Genomic DNA, 22,696 nt, shown 5'->3' with positions numbered 1-22,696 from the left:
ATGTCAGTTGCTGTATTCTGTATCTATCTCTGTCTCTCTCCTGCCAGATTCAGTCTGAGGTAAGTCTGGTGCATGGTGTGTAGTTTTTTGCCCAGTGGACACTGCCATAGCTCCAGCCCCATTCTCTTGTAGGAATTCAGTCCGTTTGGTTTTTTGCTTGTTGTTCAGTGCTTCCATTGATTTTGTTTTTATATTCAGCGTATTTTATTTGGGTCCAACATTTTCTATTTCTTTATCTGCAATTGCTGTTTTTGAGTATTGCCTATTTTGTTGAGAAACCTCTTTCCTCTTTTTGAATTTTTTTTTTCTTTCACTCACGAAGCGTTTTAAGTTTTTAATGTACTGCCTTTTCTACAGGTCATCGTGATGACTTCAGTATTTTCTATGCTTCATTAGGACACTAAATTTAATGGCCTGATTGCTTTTAATCCAGCTTTCGTTAGTCTTTGAATTTTAGATTTTAGTTTTTAAATATAGATTTGGAAAGCCTAACAGCGATTGTTGAAAAAAAATGTAAATACAAGAATTTAAATCCTTTAGATAGGTATGTAGTTGAGGCTAAATACCTAGAATTGCCGAACATCTACCATGAAATTACCAAGATTTTTTTCATCTTTTTTCTCCATCTCTTTCATGATATTCCGATCAGAATAGGTTATCTTACAGCGAAATGAGTAAGCTTCACTGAAAACTATAACTTATTTTTTTATACCCTACTTATTTTTTAGATTTGTGTATACTGAATTAAATACAGTTAAACGCTTGAGTACTTTTGTGGGCTCCACAGGCTGAACTGATGAATGTTGAATATCAGTGATGTGAAACAAAAAGTTTTTGTACTTTGATTTTCACCTTTGGAAGAAATTTTTGTGATGCATATTAGTCTAGTATCACTTCATACACATAAACAGGCTGTTCTTACCTTTAAATATGGTGTTTGGGATGAAAAATAAACTTCTGATTTGCTTTAGTGTTCTGAGACTTTCCTTACCATAGGAATTGAGTGATAATTAATGCAGTGATTAATCAATTCTTTCAGTATTATTTCTGTGCGTAGTTACCAAATCAGCTGGAACAAATTCACTTACTGGTCTCCTGAAGAGAATAGTATGTAACCTGAATGAGTGAATTGTATCTTTTTTCAGTTAAAATAAGTTGTTGATTGTGCAAGTGTTATATAAAACAGACAAGAACAGGCAATTTATAAACCATCAGCTTACACCCAAATCACGTGACAAATTGCGCCTTGCAGTATTTTGTCCAGATTGACAAAATGATTTGAACCTGTCATGGTCCATCATTGTCATTTATCATATTCACATATGATTTATAGAACACATTTGTTATGTTTGTGTATTCATAGATGTTCACATGGATTGAATTGTTAATGATTTGTGCCTACCGTATTGTTTCCATTGGTTGTAATCCGGGAATATTCTATTCTTACCCAATGCAATAATGTCATGTGATATTCAAGTGGTCAGTTTGTGTTACTGTGTATACACTATTTTACATCCATGTAAAATTTTTTCTCCATAATAGTCTGTAATGAATTACACAGGATTTGTTATGTACAAGAAACAATACAGTGTATTTTGATTAGGTGCCTTTATGAAGATTTGATATAGAATCCTTTCATAGTCCGTTTTGTAATACACATTACATAGCTTGACACAGTTTGATTTACTTAAAATCTTGCTTACGTTTTAACGTACTTTATTATTTTTTTTTTGATGTGACATCCAGATTTGATATTGTGTTCCTTTCAGCTTCAGTGGCATATTAATCTAAGCTTGGTATTGAGCCTTCTAATCTGTACTGATTAGCCTAAGTCTGGACATTGTTGATAATCAGATGGCTTATATTGTGTAAACACAACCTTTCAAATATTACTTTGTCTGAGCAACAAATTTTTTAATTCTTCATAAACACAATTAAAAAAACTAATTTTAATGTGGAATTTATGGAACAGAATTAATCAGAACATTCATACATGTACATGTATGTAACTTTTTTTTTTTCAAACGAGCAAGATTAAACTTACATGTGTTCATTATACATATATTTGCATAAGAAGTACAAGTAAAGCTCAAGAATTCTTAACGTAAGCAAAGAAACCCAACTAAAACAAGTGCAGATGTACTGATATGCTAACTGATATGCTTTGAGGTGAGTGCGAGTGTAAAGTGAGCAAGAGTCTATTTTACCAAGTTTCTGAAAGCTTTTATAGGTAATACTACACTAGATGTACAATGTAGGTTTGAATACAACACATGCTTGTAGGTTCGTTGTTTGTTAAATGGAAAAGCTTTGTGTTTTTTATTTTTGTGTTAGGTTGATGATCTGATACAAAGATACATCCAGACTGACATGTGAATGTGTGTATTTGGTTGCAGATCTACAAACTGGCCAAAGAGACAGTTGTGTTGTTGTTGGATTTCAACTCAGAGGTGCAGGTGTTGCTGGAGTGGGTGATTGACAGGTGTTATACAGGTTCTAACGAGGTGGCAGATGGATGCTTTGGGGCTCTCGCTGCTGTCTTTCAAACAAGGTAAATGCTATGTCTTGACTCCATACTTGTGCATCTTTCACAATTTCTTCATTTTGAAAAAAATAAATGGAGTTAAGAAGAAATGTAGATTTATATTCCAAATAATGTCTGAAAGTCTAGAAAATGAGATGTTTAGAGAAATGTTATAGTACTGAAGTGTTGGTTTGTTTTATGATGGGAAATATACATACACATCCAGACTTGCTGACAGTTAGGTTACATGAGCGCATTGATTTTCCTTGTCATTTATGCAGTAACTTTGTATACTTCAACCCCCAAAATATATATCCCCAAGCTTTTGCATGGTGTCATACAAAACCACCACATGCAATTCTTTGAGCTTTTGTGCTCAAAGACAAGTGAAGTCATAGCCTTTTGTCACCTTGGTAACCTCCAGGGAGGTGGGTAGTGACACTTGGCAAAAAGTTTTCAGTTCTATCTTAAACAGATTAAATACTGGTATGTTTTATTTAGGTGCAAAATGAAAGTTCAGGAATTTTTTAATTCTTCATAAACACATTCTTGAGCGAAAATGAAAGTTCAGAAATTTGTAGTACATGAGCGACCTATGATGTTTGTGTGGCCGTATTATCCGATCAGTGGTCCATCACTCTTCAGTGCGGAGGCGAATCTTGGACCCAGTAGCCTTAATTGTGCATATGTAATTTGTTTAGAACATACTGTACATATGTACATGTATGTCTTCATCTTTCAGAGAGTATCCTTGTGACGATGTGGCCATGCTGAATCTGGCTGTTCTAAACATCGGATCCCCCCGTGTGCAGGTGCACGAGATCGCCATACAGCTGATCCATCTCCTGGACAAACGCTTCTTCCAGCAGGAACCGGTGTTTTCAGTGAGCCTGGAAGACAACTGCAGCCAGGTGCAGTCCCTCAACGACGTCTACCTGGCCGTCGCATACTCCCGCTCTCAGATGTTTGTGTCCGAGCAGTTGGCCAGGCTTCATCCTGAACTCACCATGCCTATGTTCTCAGGTAGCCTATTTAATTAGCCTGTGGAGAAGTTTTCTATTTAAACGCAGCCATTGGAATGGGCATAATTGCCCAAAATTTCCCGCCTACACAAGTTGGTACCAGACTGTAAAAACACAGCATTCTGTGTTGCAGTTGTTGTGAACATCCTTTTTGCTTTGTGAGCTAAAAAAAAAAAAATGCAGAAACAGTCATTTATGAGAGATAGTAACAAAAGACTGCTTTTTTTTTTCACATCACTCGAACCAACTTGTTTTAGGTAGGCATTTAAAGCATCCAACTCACTTAAAACACGGGCTCATTTGGCTTCACGTTTCACCAGCCGTGGACAAATCACATGATGAGATGGGCCTGGGCATCTGTTTTAAAATTTATTAGACTATTAATCTGCAGAACGCAAACTAATGATTCTCAAACAATCATTTGCTATGTCTCCTAACTATATTTTAATGCCTCCCCTCATGATTTAAGTTTCATACCCATATATTCATGTGTAATAATTTTAAATGTATCAACATACTATCAGGAGTATGGCATATGAACAAGAGCCATATAAATAATATAATAAAGACCACTCTTTGTGATGATCTGTCTTAAACTCTCCCCAGTATTATGACAGTTTCCTCCACAGAATAAGCTCTAGTCTATCCTCTTTGTTGTGTATCTTAGAGATCACCCACCGCTTCCAGACTGCCAAACCTTCTATCCAGGGGACACTACTCCACTACTTGTTGCCATGGCTACACAACATGGAGCTGGTAGATCCGACTCTACCCCCAAGTAACCCCCTGTCTAACTTCCTGACACGCCTGGCAGACAACCAGGGGGAGGTGTTCCGGGCACCTCTGAAGGGCGAAGGCTGGGGCTCCCCACAAGCCACGGAGATGGTTCTTAACAACCTATTCTACATCACAGTCAAGGTGAGGAAATTGTCCAGTCGCTAACAGGTAGCCTAAGGTAAATATCTGTACCAAAATTGTTATTTAAAAGAAATAGTATTCAAAGACTTTTCAAATTCATTTTGATAAAGATATTGAGGTTTTTGTAACACATTAACGTCTTCATAGTCCAACTGTGCAGAGGAATTTTTTTAGACTCCCCTGGTGTCATTGTTTGTGGGACCTTGTGGACATAAAGCTTTTGACCACGCGCATTAAGCCGGGTGCTTTAGTTGAAGACCACTTATCTTCTGCCAATACGGCAAGCACATCTCTCTTCACATGTAGTTTTCTCGGGACAAACATCAATGATTTCAAATTCTGTTGTACATCTAGACTTGTCCATACTCTGTATTATCCTTGTTTTCAATAGGACAAAATGTTCTTTATTTGACTCTTATACTCACATGTTGTTGTTGTTGTAGTATGGTGATAACCATCCCCGTGAGATTGGCACACTGTGGGCTGCTCTCGTCATGTGCTGGCCTACAAACCTCAAAGTTGTCCTCAGATACCTGCTCATTCTGACCAGTATGGCTGCCGAGCTGCTACCGTATGTAAGTCAAACACTCCTGAGGTGGGGACTAATTCGTAGGGATACTTGAAGAGCAATTAAATATGATGACATGTATGAAATGTAACCATTTATATTTTCTGGCGGTTCTTTCTTCAAATTAGTTTTTTCTTTGTTGATATACATGCTCAGTGTAGTGGTAAAATTCTGGTGAATGTGTTAGACTGAATAACAACGTTTTGGTAACAGATAGGTTACTTTGTTGTCCTGCTAACCAGTTACTGTTGACATGGGAGGTTGCTGGTTCAAATCCAGGTATCCTTGATTTTGCTTGTGAATATTAAGCAGAAATAAGATAAAGACGAGGTGCTGTAATTGTTTCAACCGGTAAACCTGACTTCTGGAAGTACACTTAAATAGCAGCATGAATCCTTCATCAGTTATGTAATTAAAATGTTATGTCCATTTCCATTGTGATTTCTCATTTGTGATTTTTCAGGCCAAGAGAGTTGTATCATACCTAGGCAGAGCTAAACCCGAGAAACTTGTGGATGAGTTGATGAATGAACTCCAGGTGAGGGGTTAATACACAAATGTTTAACTCATTTACATACCTGTTACCAAAATGTTGATTGAAAAGTGGCCAAGGATGCTATTGTCATTATCTTCATGCTATTGGAAATTAGACTTTAAATTCAAAGATGGAGAAAACATGTAAATTATGTAAAGCTCACATGAAAGAATTCAAAAAGTTAGTTGTAAATGTGGTTTTCAATAATTCCTGACATTTTTCTTTAAAGGGAAAAGATACACTTGAAAAGCGGCCACCGTGGCTCAGTTGGTTAGCACGCTAGTGCAGCGTAATGACCCAGAAGCTCTCACCAATGTGGCCTCTTTGAGTTCAAGTCCAGCTCATGCTGGCTTCCTCTCCGGCCGTAAGTGTTAAGCAACCTGTGGATGGTCGTGAGTTTCCCCCGGGCTTTGCCCAGTTTCCACCCACCATTATGCTGACTGCCGTCGTATAAGTGAAATATACTTGAGTACGGCATAAAACACCAATCTAATAAATAAATTGTTCAACCTAGATTTTGATCATACTTATATTATCTTGATTGGGGTTGGGGAAAAAGCGTAAGAGTGTCTAGTGATACGTATGAATGACTGGTCAGTACTGAGGTAGTTAACCAGTCTATTCCTGGTGTTGATACAGACTGTGGAGACCCTGAACATGAACATAGAACGCACCCAGACCCCACCTTTCTACCGCCTGTCCTCTGTCAGAAAGGTTGTGAACAGTAACAACACGACAGACGATGAGAAGCTTGTGGGGCATGGGGCGGAGGCACCCCTGGAGAAAGGCATGCTCCACACCAAGCGACACAGCACTCTAACGGACGAGGTGCCCAGTGACAGGTAAGTTTTGATGAGGCCTTGGTAGCAAGAAGGCTTGGGGGAGACAATGATTAATCTTTGAGAATTCTGTAAGTTTCAGAGCTTTTGTCTTTACTGTTTGCATAAATGTAGTTGTCCATTTGTCAGTAGTTTAAAATAATTGCTTAATTGATGGATATGCATTTGGTTTTCAACATAAGTTTTGGAATTTGTTTTCAGCACACCAAGAACAAATTCCACAACATCACTGCGTAGTATCTCAAGCACTTCCTCAGGAGCTACAGACCACATTAACCTCTGTAAGTTTAACCTTTCCTGGATGATTTTTTTTGCTTTATCTTTGCCCATCGTCACGGCCCATCTACATGTATGATATGTAATCAATTTACCAAAAACATGTCGTACGTCGGAAGGTCTGACAGCAACCTGCAGATGGTCATGGGTTCCTCCCGGGCTCTGCCTGGTTTCCTCCCACAGTAATGCTGGCTGTCATCGTATAAGTAAAATATTCCTGAATACGGCGTAAAACACCAATCAGACAAATAAATTAAAAACATATCCAAACCTTGCTAGCTGCATAAATTGAATGAAAATCAAACCATCTGTTTAAGATCTGTCATGCCCTTTCTTTGATATTTTGTTTTACCACACTAAAATCTCAACAAATATTATCAGTAAAGTGTGACTGGTTTTGCAATTTGAAAATATAATTCTATTTCATAACATTTTTAGGATCAATATATATTTTTCAGATAGGGGAACACATGAACTTGACAGAAAATTCTCCAGATCAACATTCCTCTAATGTTTGTTGAGGATTTAGTGTGAAAATCTGTTTCTATTAGAAAAGAAAAAACCAGGAAATATTTATTTTCATAATGTGTGAATCCCTTATATGAAATACTGGTACCCTAATTCCTCAACCTTTTCATATATGAAAGAGCAACTGTTAGTGCAATTTATGAACATTTCCAGTGGAATCAAAACAACATTGGTTCGATTGGCCAGTTTCAGGGCTTCACAAAATGATGAGTTTATCTGTCAACACAGAATAATGTCTTCAGAATATGCTTTAATAAACATCGTGCAAACATGCGAAAAGGGTGAAGAATTACAGAATTAACTATGAGCACATATATCTCTTCACCTTGCATCATTGTTCATTGTTCTCCCTTACCAAGCTTTGGAGGAGGAAGGTTGTCCCACACCCACCAAGGCCCCAGAGCCTAAGTGCAGTGATACCCCACAACCATACCCCCTGCCAATGCCTGCCTATGGAGGATACTTTGCCCCACTGTCAGAGTACTTACCAGAGGCATTTGTCCCCACCCCAGGCTACCACAGGTGAGTTCTTAAGGGTCATTGGTGTGGATTTCTGGTGCAGTAATGCCATTTTGAGCCAGTAATATCCTGGATATCTTAGTTCAATGAATAAATATTTAGGTCTTCCACAAAAAACTGGAATAAAATAAATATTGAATAATAAATTATCTCTTCCGTTTTTTAAATTTTCCTTATAATAATTGATGACATGTTTACTGTTTTCAGGAGTAACATAGCTGTGATGTTGTTGTCTGAGCTGGTAGTTGATGGGCTGGAGATTGACTGGTCAGCTCATATCCCACTCATGTTACACATCATCTTCCTTGGTGAGTTATCTCTTCATATCCCACTCATGTTACACATCATCTTCCTTGGTGAGTTATCTCTTCATATCCCAATCATGTTACACATCATCTTCCTTGGTGAGTTATCTCCTTATATCCCACTCATGTTACACATCATCTTCCTTGGTGAGTTATCTCTTCTTGTCCCACTCATGTTACACATCATCTTCCTTGGTGAGTTATCTCTTCATATCCCAATCATGTTACACATCATCTGTGGTGGTGAGTTATCTTTCTCAGCATATCCCACTCATGTTACCCATCATCTTCCTTGATGAGTTATCTCTTCATATCCCACTCATGTTACACATCATCTTCCTTGGTGAGTTGTCTCTTCATATCCCACTCATGTTACACATCATCTTCCTTGTGAGTTATCTCCTTATATCCCACTCTTGTTGCACATCTTCCTTGATAAGTTATCTCCTCATATCCCACTTATGTTACACATCATCTTCCTAGTGAGTTATCTCCTTATATCCCACTCTTGTCACACATCATCTTCCTTGGGGAGGTTTCCGTTTTTATCCATCTGATGCCACATGCCCTCTTGTTGTAATCTTGCTCATATGCAATTTTGATGGTGTACATATATTCATGTGAGGCATATCCCTTGTGTGATCTCTGGCATAGTTACACGAATTCAGTGTACCCTTCCATACTGTATGTGTAGTATCAAACTCTTCTCTTTCCTACGTTTCCCTTTCAGTAGCTTGTGAAAGCTATTTGGTGGAATATTAAATGTTGAAATGAAGAATAAAACTCGTGAACCATAAATTCATCCATCACACATGTCGTCCTGTCATTCAAAAGCCTACAGGCACAGTAACTTTTCTATACTCATTCTGCTGCTCTTCTAGGTGTAAGTATTAGGAAATGCATAGTCCTGAATTCAAAAGCCTACAGGCACAGTAACCTGTCTTTGCTCCTCTTACTGTTCTTCTAGGTTTGGACCACTCAAAAGTGTTGGTTTATGAGCACTGTAAGAAGTTGTTGCAGAATCTGTTGTTGTTGTTGGCTGCCCATGAGCACCCCCACATTGCGCGTAACCTATGCGCTAATAAGACAAACCTTGGGGACAACCTGGCACTGATAGCAGAGGAGAAGCTCTATTCTGTCATAGGTACTACGGCCTCAGGTGAGAGATCAGCTCTGCTAGAAAATAGACTCTCTTGTATAAAACTTGGTTCAGATGGGAAGGTTTGTCAGCAACATGCAGATGGTTGCAGGTTTTATCTCCAGCTGGCCACTATCAAATGAGTAAAATATCCTTGAGTGCTGGTACAGCATAAAACACCAAATACGGTAATCAAATAAATAAATAAATACATAAAACTTTATTCATATACACTGTATAGAAGTTGCCTAAGGATAATTCTGTCACTATGTGAAGCTGCTGCACAAAAAATACTACATTATTTAATTAAAAAAATGTGCTGTAAATTAGTAAATATTAAAAAAATAGTTAATTTCCCTTTGCATTAAAATGGAAATTGTGTGTTTATATTGATTTATTGATCAAAATTCAATTTCATGGAATATAAAATAAGAGCATATTATGTTATGTTATGTTTCCTCATTTCAGAGTTAACTGAAATCTTCTTGTTTTCCAGATGGCCTAGGTGGACAGGTGTCACATGACAGCATTACCAAGTTTTCCATTGGTCAGTCGACCCTGAGTGTGGACAGTAGTGCCACCGTGACCCCTGAGAATAGTGACACACAGTTACCCGACCTTGAAGCCATTACTAATGTGGATGAGGTTATGCAGATTATTGTGTCATTGATCAAGAAAAGGTAATCTCCAAGGGCTAAGGTGGAATGATATTGGTGCTGGTTTTTAACTCACCGTTATATAGTTTATAAGATAAGTATTAACGTAACATAGCTAATGTCGGTGAGACAAGTCTTTTTTGTTAAACCTGGATAGAATGAGTACAGTGTAGACATTATGTAGGTATGGTAGGTATTTATGAAAGTTTGAGTTCACTGGCAAGATAGTGCATGTTTGAACTTTCATAATCATGACTTGAAATATAGATGATGCTTGGAGCAGTAGGTAGAGATTTTTTAAGACAGACCTACTCAGTGGGAGACTGCAGACAGGCCAGACAAAGGTGTCCACATAGCTATAGAACACATCACTTTCTTCTGTGACGTTGCAGAGTCATTGTACCTGGGTGTTTTATCGGCACACATACACTGATAATTATGACATAATAAATGAAAACACAAAATAGTTCATAGCTTAAGATATTTCTTTACAGATGACAAGGAGTGTTACAAGTTCCCCTATTAAATGGGATTTTTAAATCATTGGAAACAAAGTTTCAGAAGTTTGAATTTGTGCTTGTTGGTGAGGAACATCATGCATGTATTGTATGAGTATGATCAGTTTGTGATGGATGCCATTGTCTATCTTAAGACCGGGTCGACCACTATGGAGCTATGAGGACATCACCTCTAAGAGTTTGACCATCCACAGCGCCACACAGCTGGAATACCTGCTTAAATGTGTGGTACAGGTGTGCAAGGAGTTAGCTCCCCTGTCAGGTGTGGAGCAGCGGTGGGCTCAGATTGCGCTGCAGTTGGCCCTGTCTTGTTCTTCCAGGCATTATGCCGGCAGGTCATTCCAGGTGAGTTGTGCCAACACATGTGAAAAGAGTAACATGAGAATTTAAGCTGGATAAATTATTGCATAACGTTAAAAAAAAAAAAGTATTCATTGCGATGGGTTTACTAGTTCAAACCTGATATGTGTGCATTTTTTAGTACATGTATAATAGAAATAAATTGTTGATTCCAGATGATTGTCAACTTTGGCCTGTTATAGATTTTCATGGCATTAGTTTTTACCACTGTGTAAATTGTTTCAAGCAAATTTGATGCACCTGTTTTTACTGTGCAGATTGTGCGAGCGTTACGAGTGCGACCCTCCACACAGATGCTGACAGACATCTTGTCTCGACTTGTGGAGACTGTAGCTGAACAAGGAGATGACATGCAGGTTAGTTCTGGCTTCTTATCAGATGAAAAATCATCCAGTACTAAAACTTTATTACCTTATCTATGCTTTGTGAGAAACTGGAGGATGAGCTACACTAAAGGGCCCAAATCACAGTAGAACACATTTTTTTGAAAAGCACACAATCTTTGATTGTTGTTAAAGCCCTGCTAGCATTAAGCTGTCAGCAATGCTTGTGTGGTCTTGCATGAGGTTTGTAAGTGTGACATTTGTATGATATGTTTTGAGAGTTCAACAGTAAATCGCCAAAGGTATGTCGGAAGGTCTGCAGTAACCTACGGATGGTCGTGGGTTTCCCCTGGGCTCTGCTTGGTTTCCACCCACCATAATGCTTGCTGCTGTGAGTGAAATATTCTTGATTACCAATCAAATTGAATAAAATAAATAAATTGCCAAAGGTGGGTGGTTTACTCAAGGTACTCCAGTTTGCTACATTGACATTGTATTAGTAAACACAGGATTATGTGATGCATATTGACTTCTCTGCTCTCCCAGGGTTATGTGACAGAAATCATGCTGACCCTGGAGGCAGCTGTGGATTACCTGGAGATGGAAGTGCGCCCCACAGACTTCATGCGAGAGCTGTTCATGTCCACCCCTAACCTGGCCAAGGAGACCTGGGCTGAGAATAGGAAGAGTGCCCCTATCCCCCCGAGTGGACTGATAGGGAGGGAACCCCCACCCCACCACAATCGCACCACCAGCTACTCAGTCTCTGTCGCCACTGGTAGGATGGCTGTCACCCCTGGCGGTAAGGGCAGGAATAACGTTGCTAACACAGATAGTACGCATGGTTACCTCTGCATTGTGTCTTCACTACAATGGTCTTAAGCCCAGCGCACATGAACAACATCTGTTGCAAAAAAGTAGTATTTTCAGATCCTGGTCTGAAATGTTCTGGAGTATCAGTTACTCACACATATACAACATTTGTTTTCTTTTTTTTTTAAAATCAGGTCGGTTTAGAAATCTCTTTTAGGGTTACACAAGCAAAATTTTGAAGATTTTTTTTTTCTTACCTTGATAACAAACTCTCTTTTTCGGTAACATATACCCGTGTGCACTGGACTTTGAAGAAAATGTTAGTCAGGTATCTGCATATATATAATTGTGACTTAATGAACCATGCTAGGTCCTTGGTGACTCAGCTGGTTAAAGGGCTGATTAGCTACAACTATCAGGCCCTTTACCGGTGAAGTTACATGTTCAAATCCATCTTTTGCTGTTTCATCTAGGGCCTTATGTCAGGCACTGGATCAGGGTTCTGGGGAAGGACGACAGTTTACTCTGGGCAGTTTGTTTTCCTCCTCTCATAAAACTTCAATTTTAGTTAGTTTCTTACCTGTTCACCTCACCTTGAATACAGGTGGGGATGCTCGTCACAGGAGCTCTACGGAGATGACAGCTAAGAAGACAACAAACCTGGCGAGGTCGCGCAGTGCGCAATCCCTGAAAAACCTGGACCAGAACAGCACGGAGGACAAACTCACCATTCTCACCCAGATGTTCTGGATCGCTGTGTCCATGCTGGAGTCGGACTATGAATATGAGTTTCAGCTGGCCACTAGGCTCCTAGAACAGGTTAGTTTTAGAAGGAAGGGTGTTGTGATGGACAATGACTTTCGCGTTTGTTAGAAGGTAAAAAATAAACCTGTTAATTCATGAAACTTTAGCCCTGTATGCACATAGATGTTTGATACAGTCAGCTCTGTATTTCAACTGCTAGACTCTGCCTTCAGTTTTCAGATTCAGTATTTAAGAACTATTGGGTGATACCATAAAATGTAGCTCTGTATGTCACATGTTTTAAAGTTCATCAATAACTTGCCAAAGCATTTACATATATCATAAAACCATATTCTTTCCTGGTTTAAACATTTTCTTCGTGTCATTGTCCTCACATCCATCTAAAAGTTCATTGTATTCATTATTGAATCATGTGGATAGTAACAAATCATAAGGTTGTTTTTCCCCCTGGACTCCGTCCTGTTTGGCCATGCCATAATGGTAGCCGCTGTCTTGTAAGTGACATAGTTTTGAACACAGTGTTAATCTCCAATAAAATAAATAAATCATAAGTGAGGCATGGAGTAGAATACAGATACAGCTGTATAATTAACTTTGTGTTTTGTTTTATAAATAAACCACGAGTTTGTCAGTCAGTCAGTCAGATGTGTGGATATTATTTAACCACTCTCCACATGTGTTTCCCAGATTCTGAAGCATCTTCAGCCAGGTAGACCCGACTGTAGGGAAAAGCTGGATAAAATCCTTCAACAGATCAAATGGCCAAATTTCCCTGGCGTTCAAAGTCTTCTGCTGAAGGTGGGTGTTCTGCGGCTATGTATGATAATGACAGGTAATCAAATGGCCAAATTTCCCTGGCGTTCAAAGTCTTCTGCTGAAGGTGGGTGTTCTGCGGCTATGTATGATAATGACAGGTAATCAAATGGCCAAATTTCCCTGGCGTTCAAAGTCTTCTGCTGAAGGTGGGTGTTCTGCGGCTCTGTATGGTAATGACAGGTAATGAAATGGCCAAATTTCCCTGGCGTTCAAAGTCTTCTGCTGAAGGTGGGTGTTCTGCGGCTCTGTATGATAATGACAGGTAATCAAATGGCCAAATTTCCCTGGCGTTCAAAGTCTTCTGCTGAAGGTGGGTGTTCTGTGGCTCTGTATGATGATGACAGGTAATCAAATGGCCAAATTTCCCTGGCATTCAAAGCCTGCTGCTGAAGGTGGGTGTTCTGCGGCTCTGTATGATAATGACAAGTGAATGTTATCTGCATGGATTTAGAATAGATAAATAAAGACATGAATGTGTCTCTACCTGAAAAATACATACAAGTGGTGAAAATCTTATGAATTATGTTTTAATTTGCTTCTAAAGTTAAACTTTACTGGCAGAATTAAAAAATTTCGAGATTCAACATTACTACAAATCAGTTTTGTGGATAACCATCAATTGTGTATTTAGCCCCCTTATGTTAAAATGCACGTGTTAGCCCTCAAGTGCTGTAAAGTCATAGCACGATGTCACCATAATGTTGTAATGTCAAAATTCTGGTATTGGTTGTGGATTTCGGGAAATGTTGTGTGTGATTCACATGTCAGGTTGTGCATGTTGCTGTCTTTCTGTATGACCACAGGGCTGTACATCCCAGGGTACGGCAGAGATGACCTGGTCCCTTCTCTCTCACCTGACACTGTGTATCAATGCTCCAGTAATTGATCCTACAGGTGCTCTAGGTAAGAAATGTTAAAGGGTTCATGAAAAGTAAAATGAAAAGATTATGTTTATGTGGAAAATCAAAACATTTTTGGCTAAATTTTTTTTTAATTTTAATTTTTTGGCATATTTTTATTCATTAAAATTATCCCTGTTTTATGCATTTTTTTTTTGTCAGTGGTCTGAACTTTTCAGAAATTATGTCAACATTGAACGAGCAGAAAGTATTTCTGCATATGTTGATACACTATTATGATATAGAATTTCTTTATATGTAAAAGATTCTAGACAGAAAGCTAAATGAATTCTGTGTGAATGTTATATTGTCTATGTTATATTGCTTTTCACACGTACTGTTCGTTTATGTGTGTCCTAGGTTTCCCGATGAATGTGATAGCTTTACTGCCTTATTTGGTGCAGAATTACGAGAGTCCAGGACAGGTGTGTCGTGATGCAGCAGATCGTATCTCACAGGTAATCACATCAAATCTAATGCACATATATCGTCCCATTTCCATATTATAAGTGACTCTTTTAATGAGAAGGGCATATGGGGATTTGAACTTGTGGTGTGAAATACTAAATTTTTGTGTAATAAATGCTTCAAATGTTCGAACTTGATCCACTGATACATTATGCATATTTAGCATTGAATGTATATTTGTTGACTACACTGTGCTATTTACAAGGAGCTCACATCTGTGTTTCTCTCTCCGCAGACATGCAGCCAGCAGTCAGAACACCTGGGGAATCTGGCCACAGTCATGTCCCTCTACAGCCACGGGACATTCGGCAAGGACAGCTTCCAGTGGACAAAGTGTGTGGTCAAGTACCTGCATGATGTGTACTCATGTGCCAGCCTAAGTATGATCACCTTTTTAGTGGAGGTAGGTGAACTACATGTATTTAGTATGGCCTTTACCATTAGCTGGAGAGGTGTAGCTGATCAGTTTGCTTTAATAAGTTGGAAAACATTTCTGGGCTTAGTTTCACAAAAGTGTCGTACATGTACAATAATCACACACATAGGACAGTGGTACAGTAATAGTTACGTACAAAATATGTTACAACAAATGTACGATAAAAAAATGTTGTACAATGCTTTGAGAAACTGAGCCCTGGTGTCCAGTCTTTAGCAGTCCAATACTGTGAAAGTGCCTGCAGTGGGACTGGCCTGCTACAAGCGCCCAGTGTCATGATATGACTAAATTACATGTATCTTAGAAAACGATTCTTGAAATAAAGGAAACAAACAAAAGTATTAATATCTGCCTGTACATGCAGGCTGTGTTATTTCAGTTAATCAGTATTTATTCTGCTCAGGTTTTGGAGCGAGGTCCTGTCAGCTGTCAACCAGCAGTCTTACAGATCCTCTACTGTCTGGTTCATTATGTGGACATCAGTAAACCCCCGACTCATATCATCAACATAGAGCTCTTCAAGAATGTCGCTAAACATGTTGAGGCAAGTCATTTATTGTATTGATTTTATATGTGATCGATATTTAATGTTACACTTAAAAAAATGTCTGTTTATATGACAGCTGTCGGGCTTATAGCTAACATGCTGAAGAAAACATTATTAGGTTTTGATAAATATTACTTGATTTTGTCCTTTTTTCCTTTGGGTTTTAGATTCACTGTGATGGGGCCTGAACCACCCAGTTCATGTGGGTGTGTTTCTCAATACTAAAGGAGTTTGTGGGAAGGAGGACATATACATTGTATCTTTATTTGAATACCTAACAAAGCATTTAGATTCGTCTGTAAGTATGTAGCTAGTAGAAACATTTTAAATCTTCTATTTTTTTTGTTTTTTCAGGGTTCCCATTCCAGAGATGCCTTGAAGATTTTAAAATTAGCTGTGACCCGTTCTTCCACCCTGACTGCTGCCCCTCCCTCTATGAGTGCTAGTATCAGCAGTGAGTTAAGTCCCCTGATGATGGCACACACCTCCTTTGCTGAAGCAGAGGTTTATTTCAAGAAGGAACTTCCAGGTAAGGTGTCAGGTACTTCCTCTATACATCCTTGTGTGAGTGGTACTATACATTGCTCTTCAGTCGTTAATTTTTGCAGTGTCCCATTTGAGTATGTTTTCTACTAGTTTCTTTGTGTTTTACACAGAACTGTCAATATTGAATACATACAGAATAGTCTTGTATTTCTCATTTTAGGCAGGACCTTGGATTTCACAGTGAACTTGACAGAGACACCTTACATTGGCCGGAAATACATTCACGCTGACTCCAGGTCCTCAGATGCAGATGGCTCCGCTGGTAACCCAGCCCTAGCATTGGCACGCAAACCTTCGGCAAATATGTCAGATACAGACTCTGGGTGGAGGAGGCCCTCAGCCTCACAGGTACAGTATTTACTCTCAAACCATGCCGTGTGTATTTAACAGAACATGACATGAATTAACAATGATGATTTTTTCTATAACTGATCTTAAGATATGCTGTAACTGACAATGATGCGAGTAACTTACTAATTTAACTATCCTGTGTCCTGTACTTGACTATGAGGTACATGTAGGTGTAACTGAGTCATGATCTGGCCTGTAACTGACCATAAGATATGCCGTAACTGAGTTATAATCTGGCCTGTAACTGACCATAAGGTGTATAGTAACTGAGTCATGATCTGGCCTTTAACTGACCATAAGATATGCAGTAATTGAGTCATGATGTGGCCTATAACTGACCAGGGCTCTGCCCATAATGGGCATCCGTGCTTGGCACTAGCATTGAGTGCCCAGTGTCAGACACAAAATCTTGATGCACCCAGCACTCCAAAATCAAGACAGCTTTATTCATATTTCTTGGAAGGGACAGTGGATCAGCAGTTATCATACCGTTCTCTCAAAAGTGATCACAATTGCCGTAAACATTGTGGCACGTACAGATGTTTGCGACACTGCCTTCAGCACATTTCTTGGTAAACAAGGATCCTGGGAAGTTGTGACTCAGTATGTAATGACCAAAGATAGCCGAAAGATGCACTTTGCGACAGTATTTTTCAGAACTAAACAGTTGCCATGACAACATGTGTGACAAATCTCTGTTCACAGTGGCAAATGCAAACTTAAGTAATGAACCATGACAATTCTACTCTGAATAACAAAGCAATCCAAAAAAACAGAAACAATCCCAATGCCAGGGTCAGTTAGAAAAAATAAAAGCAGTGGTGAGCCATTGCTATAAAATGCATTGCAAACTTCAGTGTAGGCAGTGTCAAAATACAACTTCAAAAATAACTACAACATTGAATTTACACACTAGTCTACACTGTACAGTAGGCCAATAAAGTATTTTGCATCCTACATTTCTACTGATGTATTCCACAGATTTTGTTCCAGCTGTCTTTTTGTCTTTCGTGGTTCAGATGCTCTTTCAGAGAACCGTTAGATGAGTAATTTTTTAAAGGTTGCTTCCATTTGAAGGAGGACGCTTCCTTCCTCACACACCCTCATCGCCGCTCGCTGGCTCATTCCACACTGGGTGCCCACCACTCAACATTTTCTTGGCAGAACCCTGACTGACCACAAGATATGCTATAACTGAGTCATAATGTGTGCTGTAACTGACACCGTTGATTCTCACATTTCAGGCCAGAACACGTGACAGACTGGTGAATCTGCTGACATGTTATGGACCACGTGTGGGTCTGCCAAAGAGCCCATCGGTAAGGACAAATCTAACAGCTATCTCCCTTAGTATCGTTTTATGTCCTCTGTGTTCATTGTTTTCTATACTTTTGTGAAAATGGATGATTTTCAAATCCCTGTTGGATTGGCCTTTAATCTCTAAATTGAAGGAAACTATTTATGAAAATGATGTAATGTGGCAACTTTTTTTCCCTCTGACTGTACCAAATATTAAAGGTTGAAATAGTTTGATGGACATCTGCTATGTTGTTATATGTTACAAGATTACTTGAATACAATCCTGCCTTTATTTATTACTTCTTTAGCAGAGTGATGTGAACTTTTAACCTTATTTTATGTTTTTATTTATTTATTTTTGTACTCTCTTTTTTTATGGAATGACTATGTTGTCTCCCTGAAAATTTTTGCAACATGTGTTCTCCATTTCTAGTACCTATTGTATGACATCCAGGCTGTTTCTGTCCTTTTGGTTAAAATTCTTTTGGCTGAACGATTGCTGCAAGTAAATTTGTTTTCCATTGTCCAAGATCTCAATACTTTCGAATTGTATAAATCAATACTTTGCAACATTGTAATCTCTTGTAACCTGTATATATGTCAGCAGCATATTAGATGGTACAATTTTATACACAGGGATAAAGGGTCATAATAAAATACTGGCGAAACAGATCAGTTCTTCATGTTCTGGTATGAAATTTTAAATTCAAGGAAAATGGAAGGAAAAGATTCATTTTGACAATTTAGCTAAGCTAAAAATCAATTATGGCCCATTGAAACACATGTACATGTATATAGTTTTCAAAAATGTGAGATACATGCATAAATTATGTAAAGACAGTGCTGCCTGAATACTACTCAGTATCGCCCCTTATATAGAGCATAGAGGAGAGCGTTGTTGTTGTTGGTAGTGTCTTGCATGTTCAATATGTAATCTGTTTTCTTCATGCTGTCTGCGTAGGACACTGCTATAAATAAGGTAAGCGGGTTTGGCTGTGTGCCCCGCCCCCTAAGTTAATCTCTATGTTCAGAGAGATGACAGTCTACACTCACTTATCATAGGGCTGTAGTCTGACATGCGAGTTAACCACTTCATGTGTAAAACAAACAAGCATCAGATCTTAGACAGTTGTGCAATGCAGTTTTGGAGTTGCTGCTTTCGTTTGTGTACAGTTACATGCAAGTGTATATCAGAGTAGTTTTACTTTTATTGTTTTTTGTTATTTGCTGCACGGTTTAAAATATGTGCTTCTTTTACACACCAAACAGCGAATGATTTAGGAATGGCTTTCCAATGAAGTTGTGTCTGAATTGAGTTTAGTTATTTTTTATACTTTTTTTTTTTGTATTAGCAAGTGAAAAGACATTTTGGAGCATGGCATTGTTTGATTTTGGCCTTAAATTAGGTTCAGTTTGAACTCACCAAATGTTACATGGATGAAGAATGTGTGTTTCTTTTTTTCTTTCTTCTCCTTTTTTTTTTTTTTTTAAGTCAAAAGTTTAATTTGTACAGCCAAGCTAATCCAGAGTTACTTACCTTGTTGAGCTGAGAAGATGCACACTAGTTTCAGGATCTGTAGAGTTTGGTTCATGTCCACCAAAATAATTTTTCTTCTCAAAGTACATCAAGCAGTATGTGAAATAGCCAACTTGGAAGTGTGATGTAATATTTTAAAAATATTTTAATATTTTTACAGACATACTCTCATTTGTGAAATTTTACTTGACAGTCACCAATAAGGCACAATATCTATTACCACTGAAACTTTTCAACAGCTTGATATTGACAGGGTTTTTTCTCGATCTTGACAGTCTGTTCTGTAATTACGGTGTAAATTTATTTTTATTTTCAACTTTCTATTCAGTTAGCGATATTAAACGCCAATCAGTCCAGATAAAAACTGTTCTTCACCTCAAGTTTGGCCTATAAAAATGTATGTTCAGAATCGTGTAAAAGCCTCAAAACTATACTCTTGATGCAAATACTTCAATTTTTCTGACAAGAAATTAATCAAACATCACAGAAAAAGTATAAGGTGGATGAATCAGTCAGAGTCAAGCAAATTTAATGCGTCGTGTGAAAAATGCCAAACTTTAGGTGAAATACCGTAATTAAAACTTTGTGTGGAATATGGTTTTTGTAGTTTTGGTCATTGTTTTGGTGATAGATTTTAAAGTTCTTTTCTCTCTGTTTGAACATGTTAGGTGGGATGTGCCATCTGTAAGAGATGTGGCCAAAGTCATATTTGTATTATATGGAGTATTATACACTGTAAGAGGTACTTGTATTAGAGCAATGTGTTCCAGTAGACCCATTGTGGTTTCATACTCCCTCACTGTTCCACCATAGGATATCCCTATTTTCCATATTTGTTCAACATTCATATTACTGTTATTTAAAAATATGTATTAGTGTTATTTCACTGACGACCTTTCTCACCTGTTTTAGGTCATCTTCAGCCAATCCAGCGACACCTTGGACCACCAGCAGAGCGTGGCTTCGGGAAGCAGTGAGGAAGCCTCTATCACAGATGCTATTTCTAGTATGTTAACGCAGATTGTTATTTTGTTCTTACATTTTAATGTTTCCTTTTACGCTTGCCTTAAATACTCAACAAATTTGACCAACAAAGAGTATGGCTTTAGATGCAGTTTAGAAAAATAATTCCTAACATTTATAGGAAATGAGGTGTTGCGCTTGCTTTTCAATCACAAGGTGCATGTTCAATCCCAGATTTGGACAGAGAATTAGTGGATTCCCCGTCTCTTAATGTTTATGAAACCTTTGTGACAATAAGCGGCCTGTGTGGCTCATGTAGTCCTTTGTACTGCCTAATATTCTCCTAAAAAGGCACTTGTCTACCACCAATATAGTGTGCATATCTAAATGTTACACATGAGAAAATTCGTCAGTAACTTGCCAAATGATGTTGGTTTTACCTTGTGTACTTTCATAACATTCGCACATAAAACTGACTGCCGGTGAATATGTATAAGAAAAACATCTTGAGTACTAGGAGCATTAAGCAACACACAAATAAGTAAATTTCTTCTCATGTTTTACTGTTTCCTTCACATTCATCCCGAATCCTCAACATATTCGAACAGTAATTTAGGATGTAATATGAAACAATACAGAATTCATAACATTTAGAAAAACTGTAATGTCTTGTTCGGGTTGTGGCACATATGAACTTCTCAGAAATTATAATATATCTGGACCAGATCAGGTAATATTCCTGTAATATGCCAAAAGATGCTCTCATGCCTGTGGTCGAACTTCTAGAGAATTTAGACATTTCTCCGAGTGGTATAAGAGGAATTGAAATAAATGAAAGAATATGTTTTAATTTTTCGTTTTTATTATAGAGAATCGGATTGGTCGTATCAGAATGACACAGAATTTTTTAAACATACAGAAAAGCATTTAGCAGAACTTTATATTTATATTTAGGTAAAATGTTCCAGAAGAATTGAGCAAGCTACAGGTAGATATTAAAAAAAAATTATTATCATTTAAAAAATGGAATGACTATGAATTTGATGAAATTAATATAAATATAAGTGCTTTTGCTGGTGGGTCAGGGTTTTATGGTGTCCTTTTCCTTTCCAAGGTGATGCACTACTGAATGAAAACCGGCGGAAATGAACTTCTGGTCTTCAAGAGATTTGACTTCCTCAATGAACTGAAGAAAATGAGGTAACGGACACTATCATATCTTAAAAACAATTGTAGTAAATTAATACATAAAAAAAAGGAAATGCCTAAAGAATTTTTCAGTTTTGCTTTTAGTTGTGGAGTTTGCATTAAAATATTTTGAAAGTCTACGAAGTCTAATTTTTGTAGAAATTTAGGCTTTTCTGCATTTTGCATCAAGGTGATAATGACAACTACTCCGGCTGAATAACAACCACTATAAATTCATTATAAGGTAACAATGGATTTATTCCAACAGGATGATAATGACAACTACTCGGCTGAATAACTGCCACTATAAATTCATTATAAGGTAACAATGGATTTATTCCAACAGGATGATAATGACAACTACTCTGGCTGAATAACAACCACTATAAATTCATTATAAGGTAACAATGGATTTATTCCAACAGGATGATAATGACAACTACTCTGGCTGAATAACAACCACTATAAATTCATTATAAGGTAACAATGGATTTATTCCAACAGGATGATAATGACAACTACTCTGGCTGAATAACAACCACTATAAATTCATTATAAGGTAACAATGGATTTATTCCAACAGGATGATAATTATAACTACTCCTCGCTGAGTAATCGCCACCAGTCTCTGAGTCAACTAGATCGGCCGGAGACGCCCACCAGGACTCACTTTAGCAGTGTGCCCGACTTAGCCGCTCTGACTAGCAGCGCAGAGGCGAAGCAGGCAACGAAGAGCGACAGCGTCAGCCTGAGGAGGAAGATGCAGGCATGACCTCGGAAGATGAGGAGGTAACCATGGCAACCAACAGCCAGTAGAAATTGTCCATTTATTATCTTAGCAAACAAATGCAACAGTATGATTGCATGTCACCACATGAAAACAAAAAACGACTTAAGGGGTTTTGGTCCATGTGTTTCATGACATTGATTGGGATTATAACTTCTAGAATCTTGCAACTTGATTTGAATTCAGGAAAAGCAAGAAAGATATATTCCATACCTGTAGACTTAATCCAATTTTCCTGAATCTTCTCCCCCC

The 22,696-nt window shown here is 38.1% G+C and overlaps 1 protein-coding gene across 1 annotated transcript in view; it reads left to right on the top strand.

The window, feature by feature from the left end:
- Window positions 1-22,696, top strand: part of LOC135473509 (protein furry-like) — a 48,147-nt gene that overhangs the window by 19,677 nt on the left and 5,774 nt on the right. Inside the window, 28 exon segments of the mRNA XM_064753359.1 lie at window positions 2,397-2,551; window positions 3,267-3,547; window positions 4,214-4,464; window positions 4,908-5,039; window positions 5,496-5,570; window positions 6,207-6,409; window positions 6,608-6,687; window positions 7,570-7,732; window positions 7,937-8,037; window positions 9,002-9,193; window positions 9,669-9,852; window positions 10,481-10,691; window positions 10,964-11,062; window positions 11,576-11,831; window positions 12,447-12,661; window positions 13,295-13,405; window positions 14,227-14,326; window positions 14,683-14,780; window positions 15,026-15,193; window positions 15,630-15,770; window positions 16,128-16,302; window positions 16,480-16,667; window positions 17,915-17,989; window positions 18,931-18,948; window positions 20,419-20,512; window positions 21,584-21,599; window positions 21,601-21,669; window positions 22,371-22,446. Of these exon segments, the coding sequence (XP_064609429.1) occupies window positions 2,397-2,551; window positions 3,267-3,547; window positions 4,214-4,464; window positions 4,908-5,039; window positions 5,496-5,570; window positions 6,207-6,409; window positions 6,608-6,687; window positions 7,570-7,732; window positions 7,937-8,037; window positions 9,002-9,193; window positions 9,669-9,852; window positions 10,481-10,691; window positions 10,964-11,062; window positions 11,576-11,831; window positions 12,447-12,661; window positions 13,295-13,405; window positions 14,227-14,326; window positions 14,683-14,780; window positions 15,026-15,193; window positions 15,630-15,770; window positions 16,128-16,302; window positions 16,480-16,667; window positions 17,915-17,989; window positions 18,931-18,948; window positions 20,419-20,512; window positions 21,584-21,599; window positions 21,601-21,669; window positions 22,371-22,446 (3,927 nt within the window).

This window comes from Liolophura sinensis, chromosome 8 (assembly GCF_032854445.1).
Source record: "Liolophura sinensis isolate JHLJ2023 chromosome 8, CUHK_Ljap_v2, whole genome shotgun sequence".
NCBI classification, from domain to species: domain Eukaryota; kingdom Metazoa; phylum Mollusca; class Polyplacophora; order Chitonida; family Chitonidae; genus Liolophura; species Liolophura sinensis.
The sequence above is the reverse complement of the archived record's forward strand: the minus strand, read 5'-3'. Positions and strand labels throughout refer to the sequence as shown.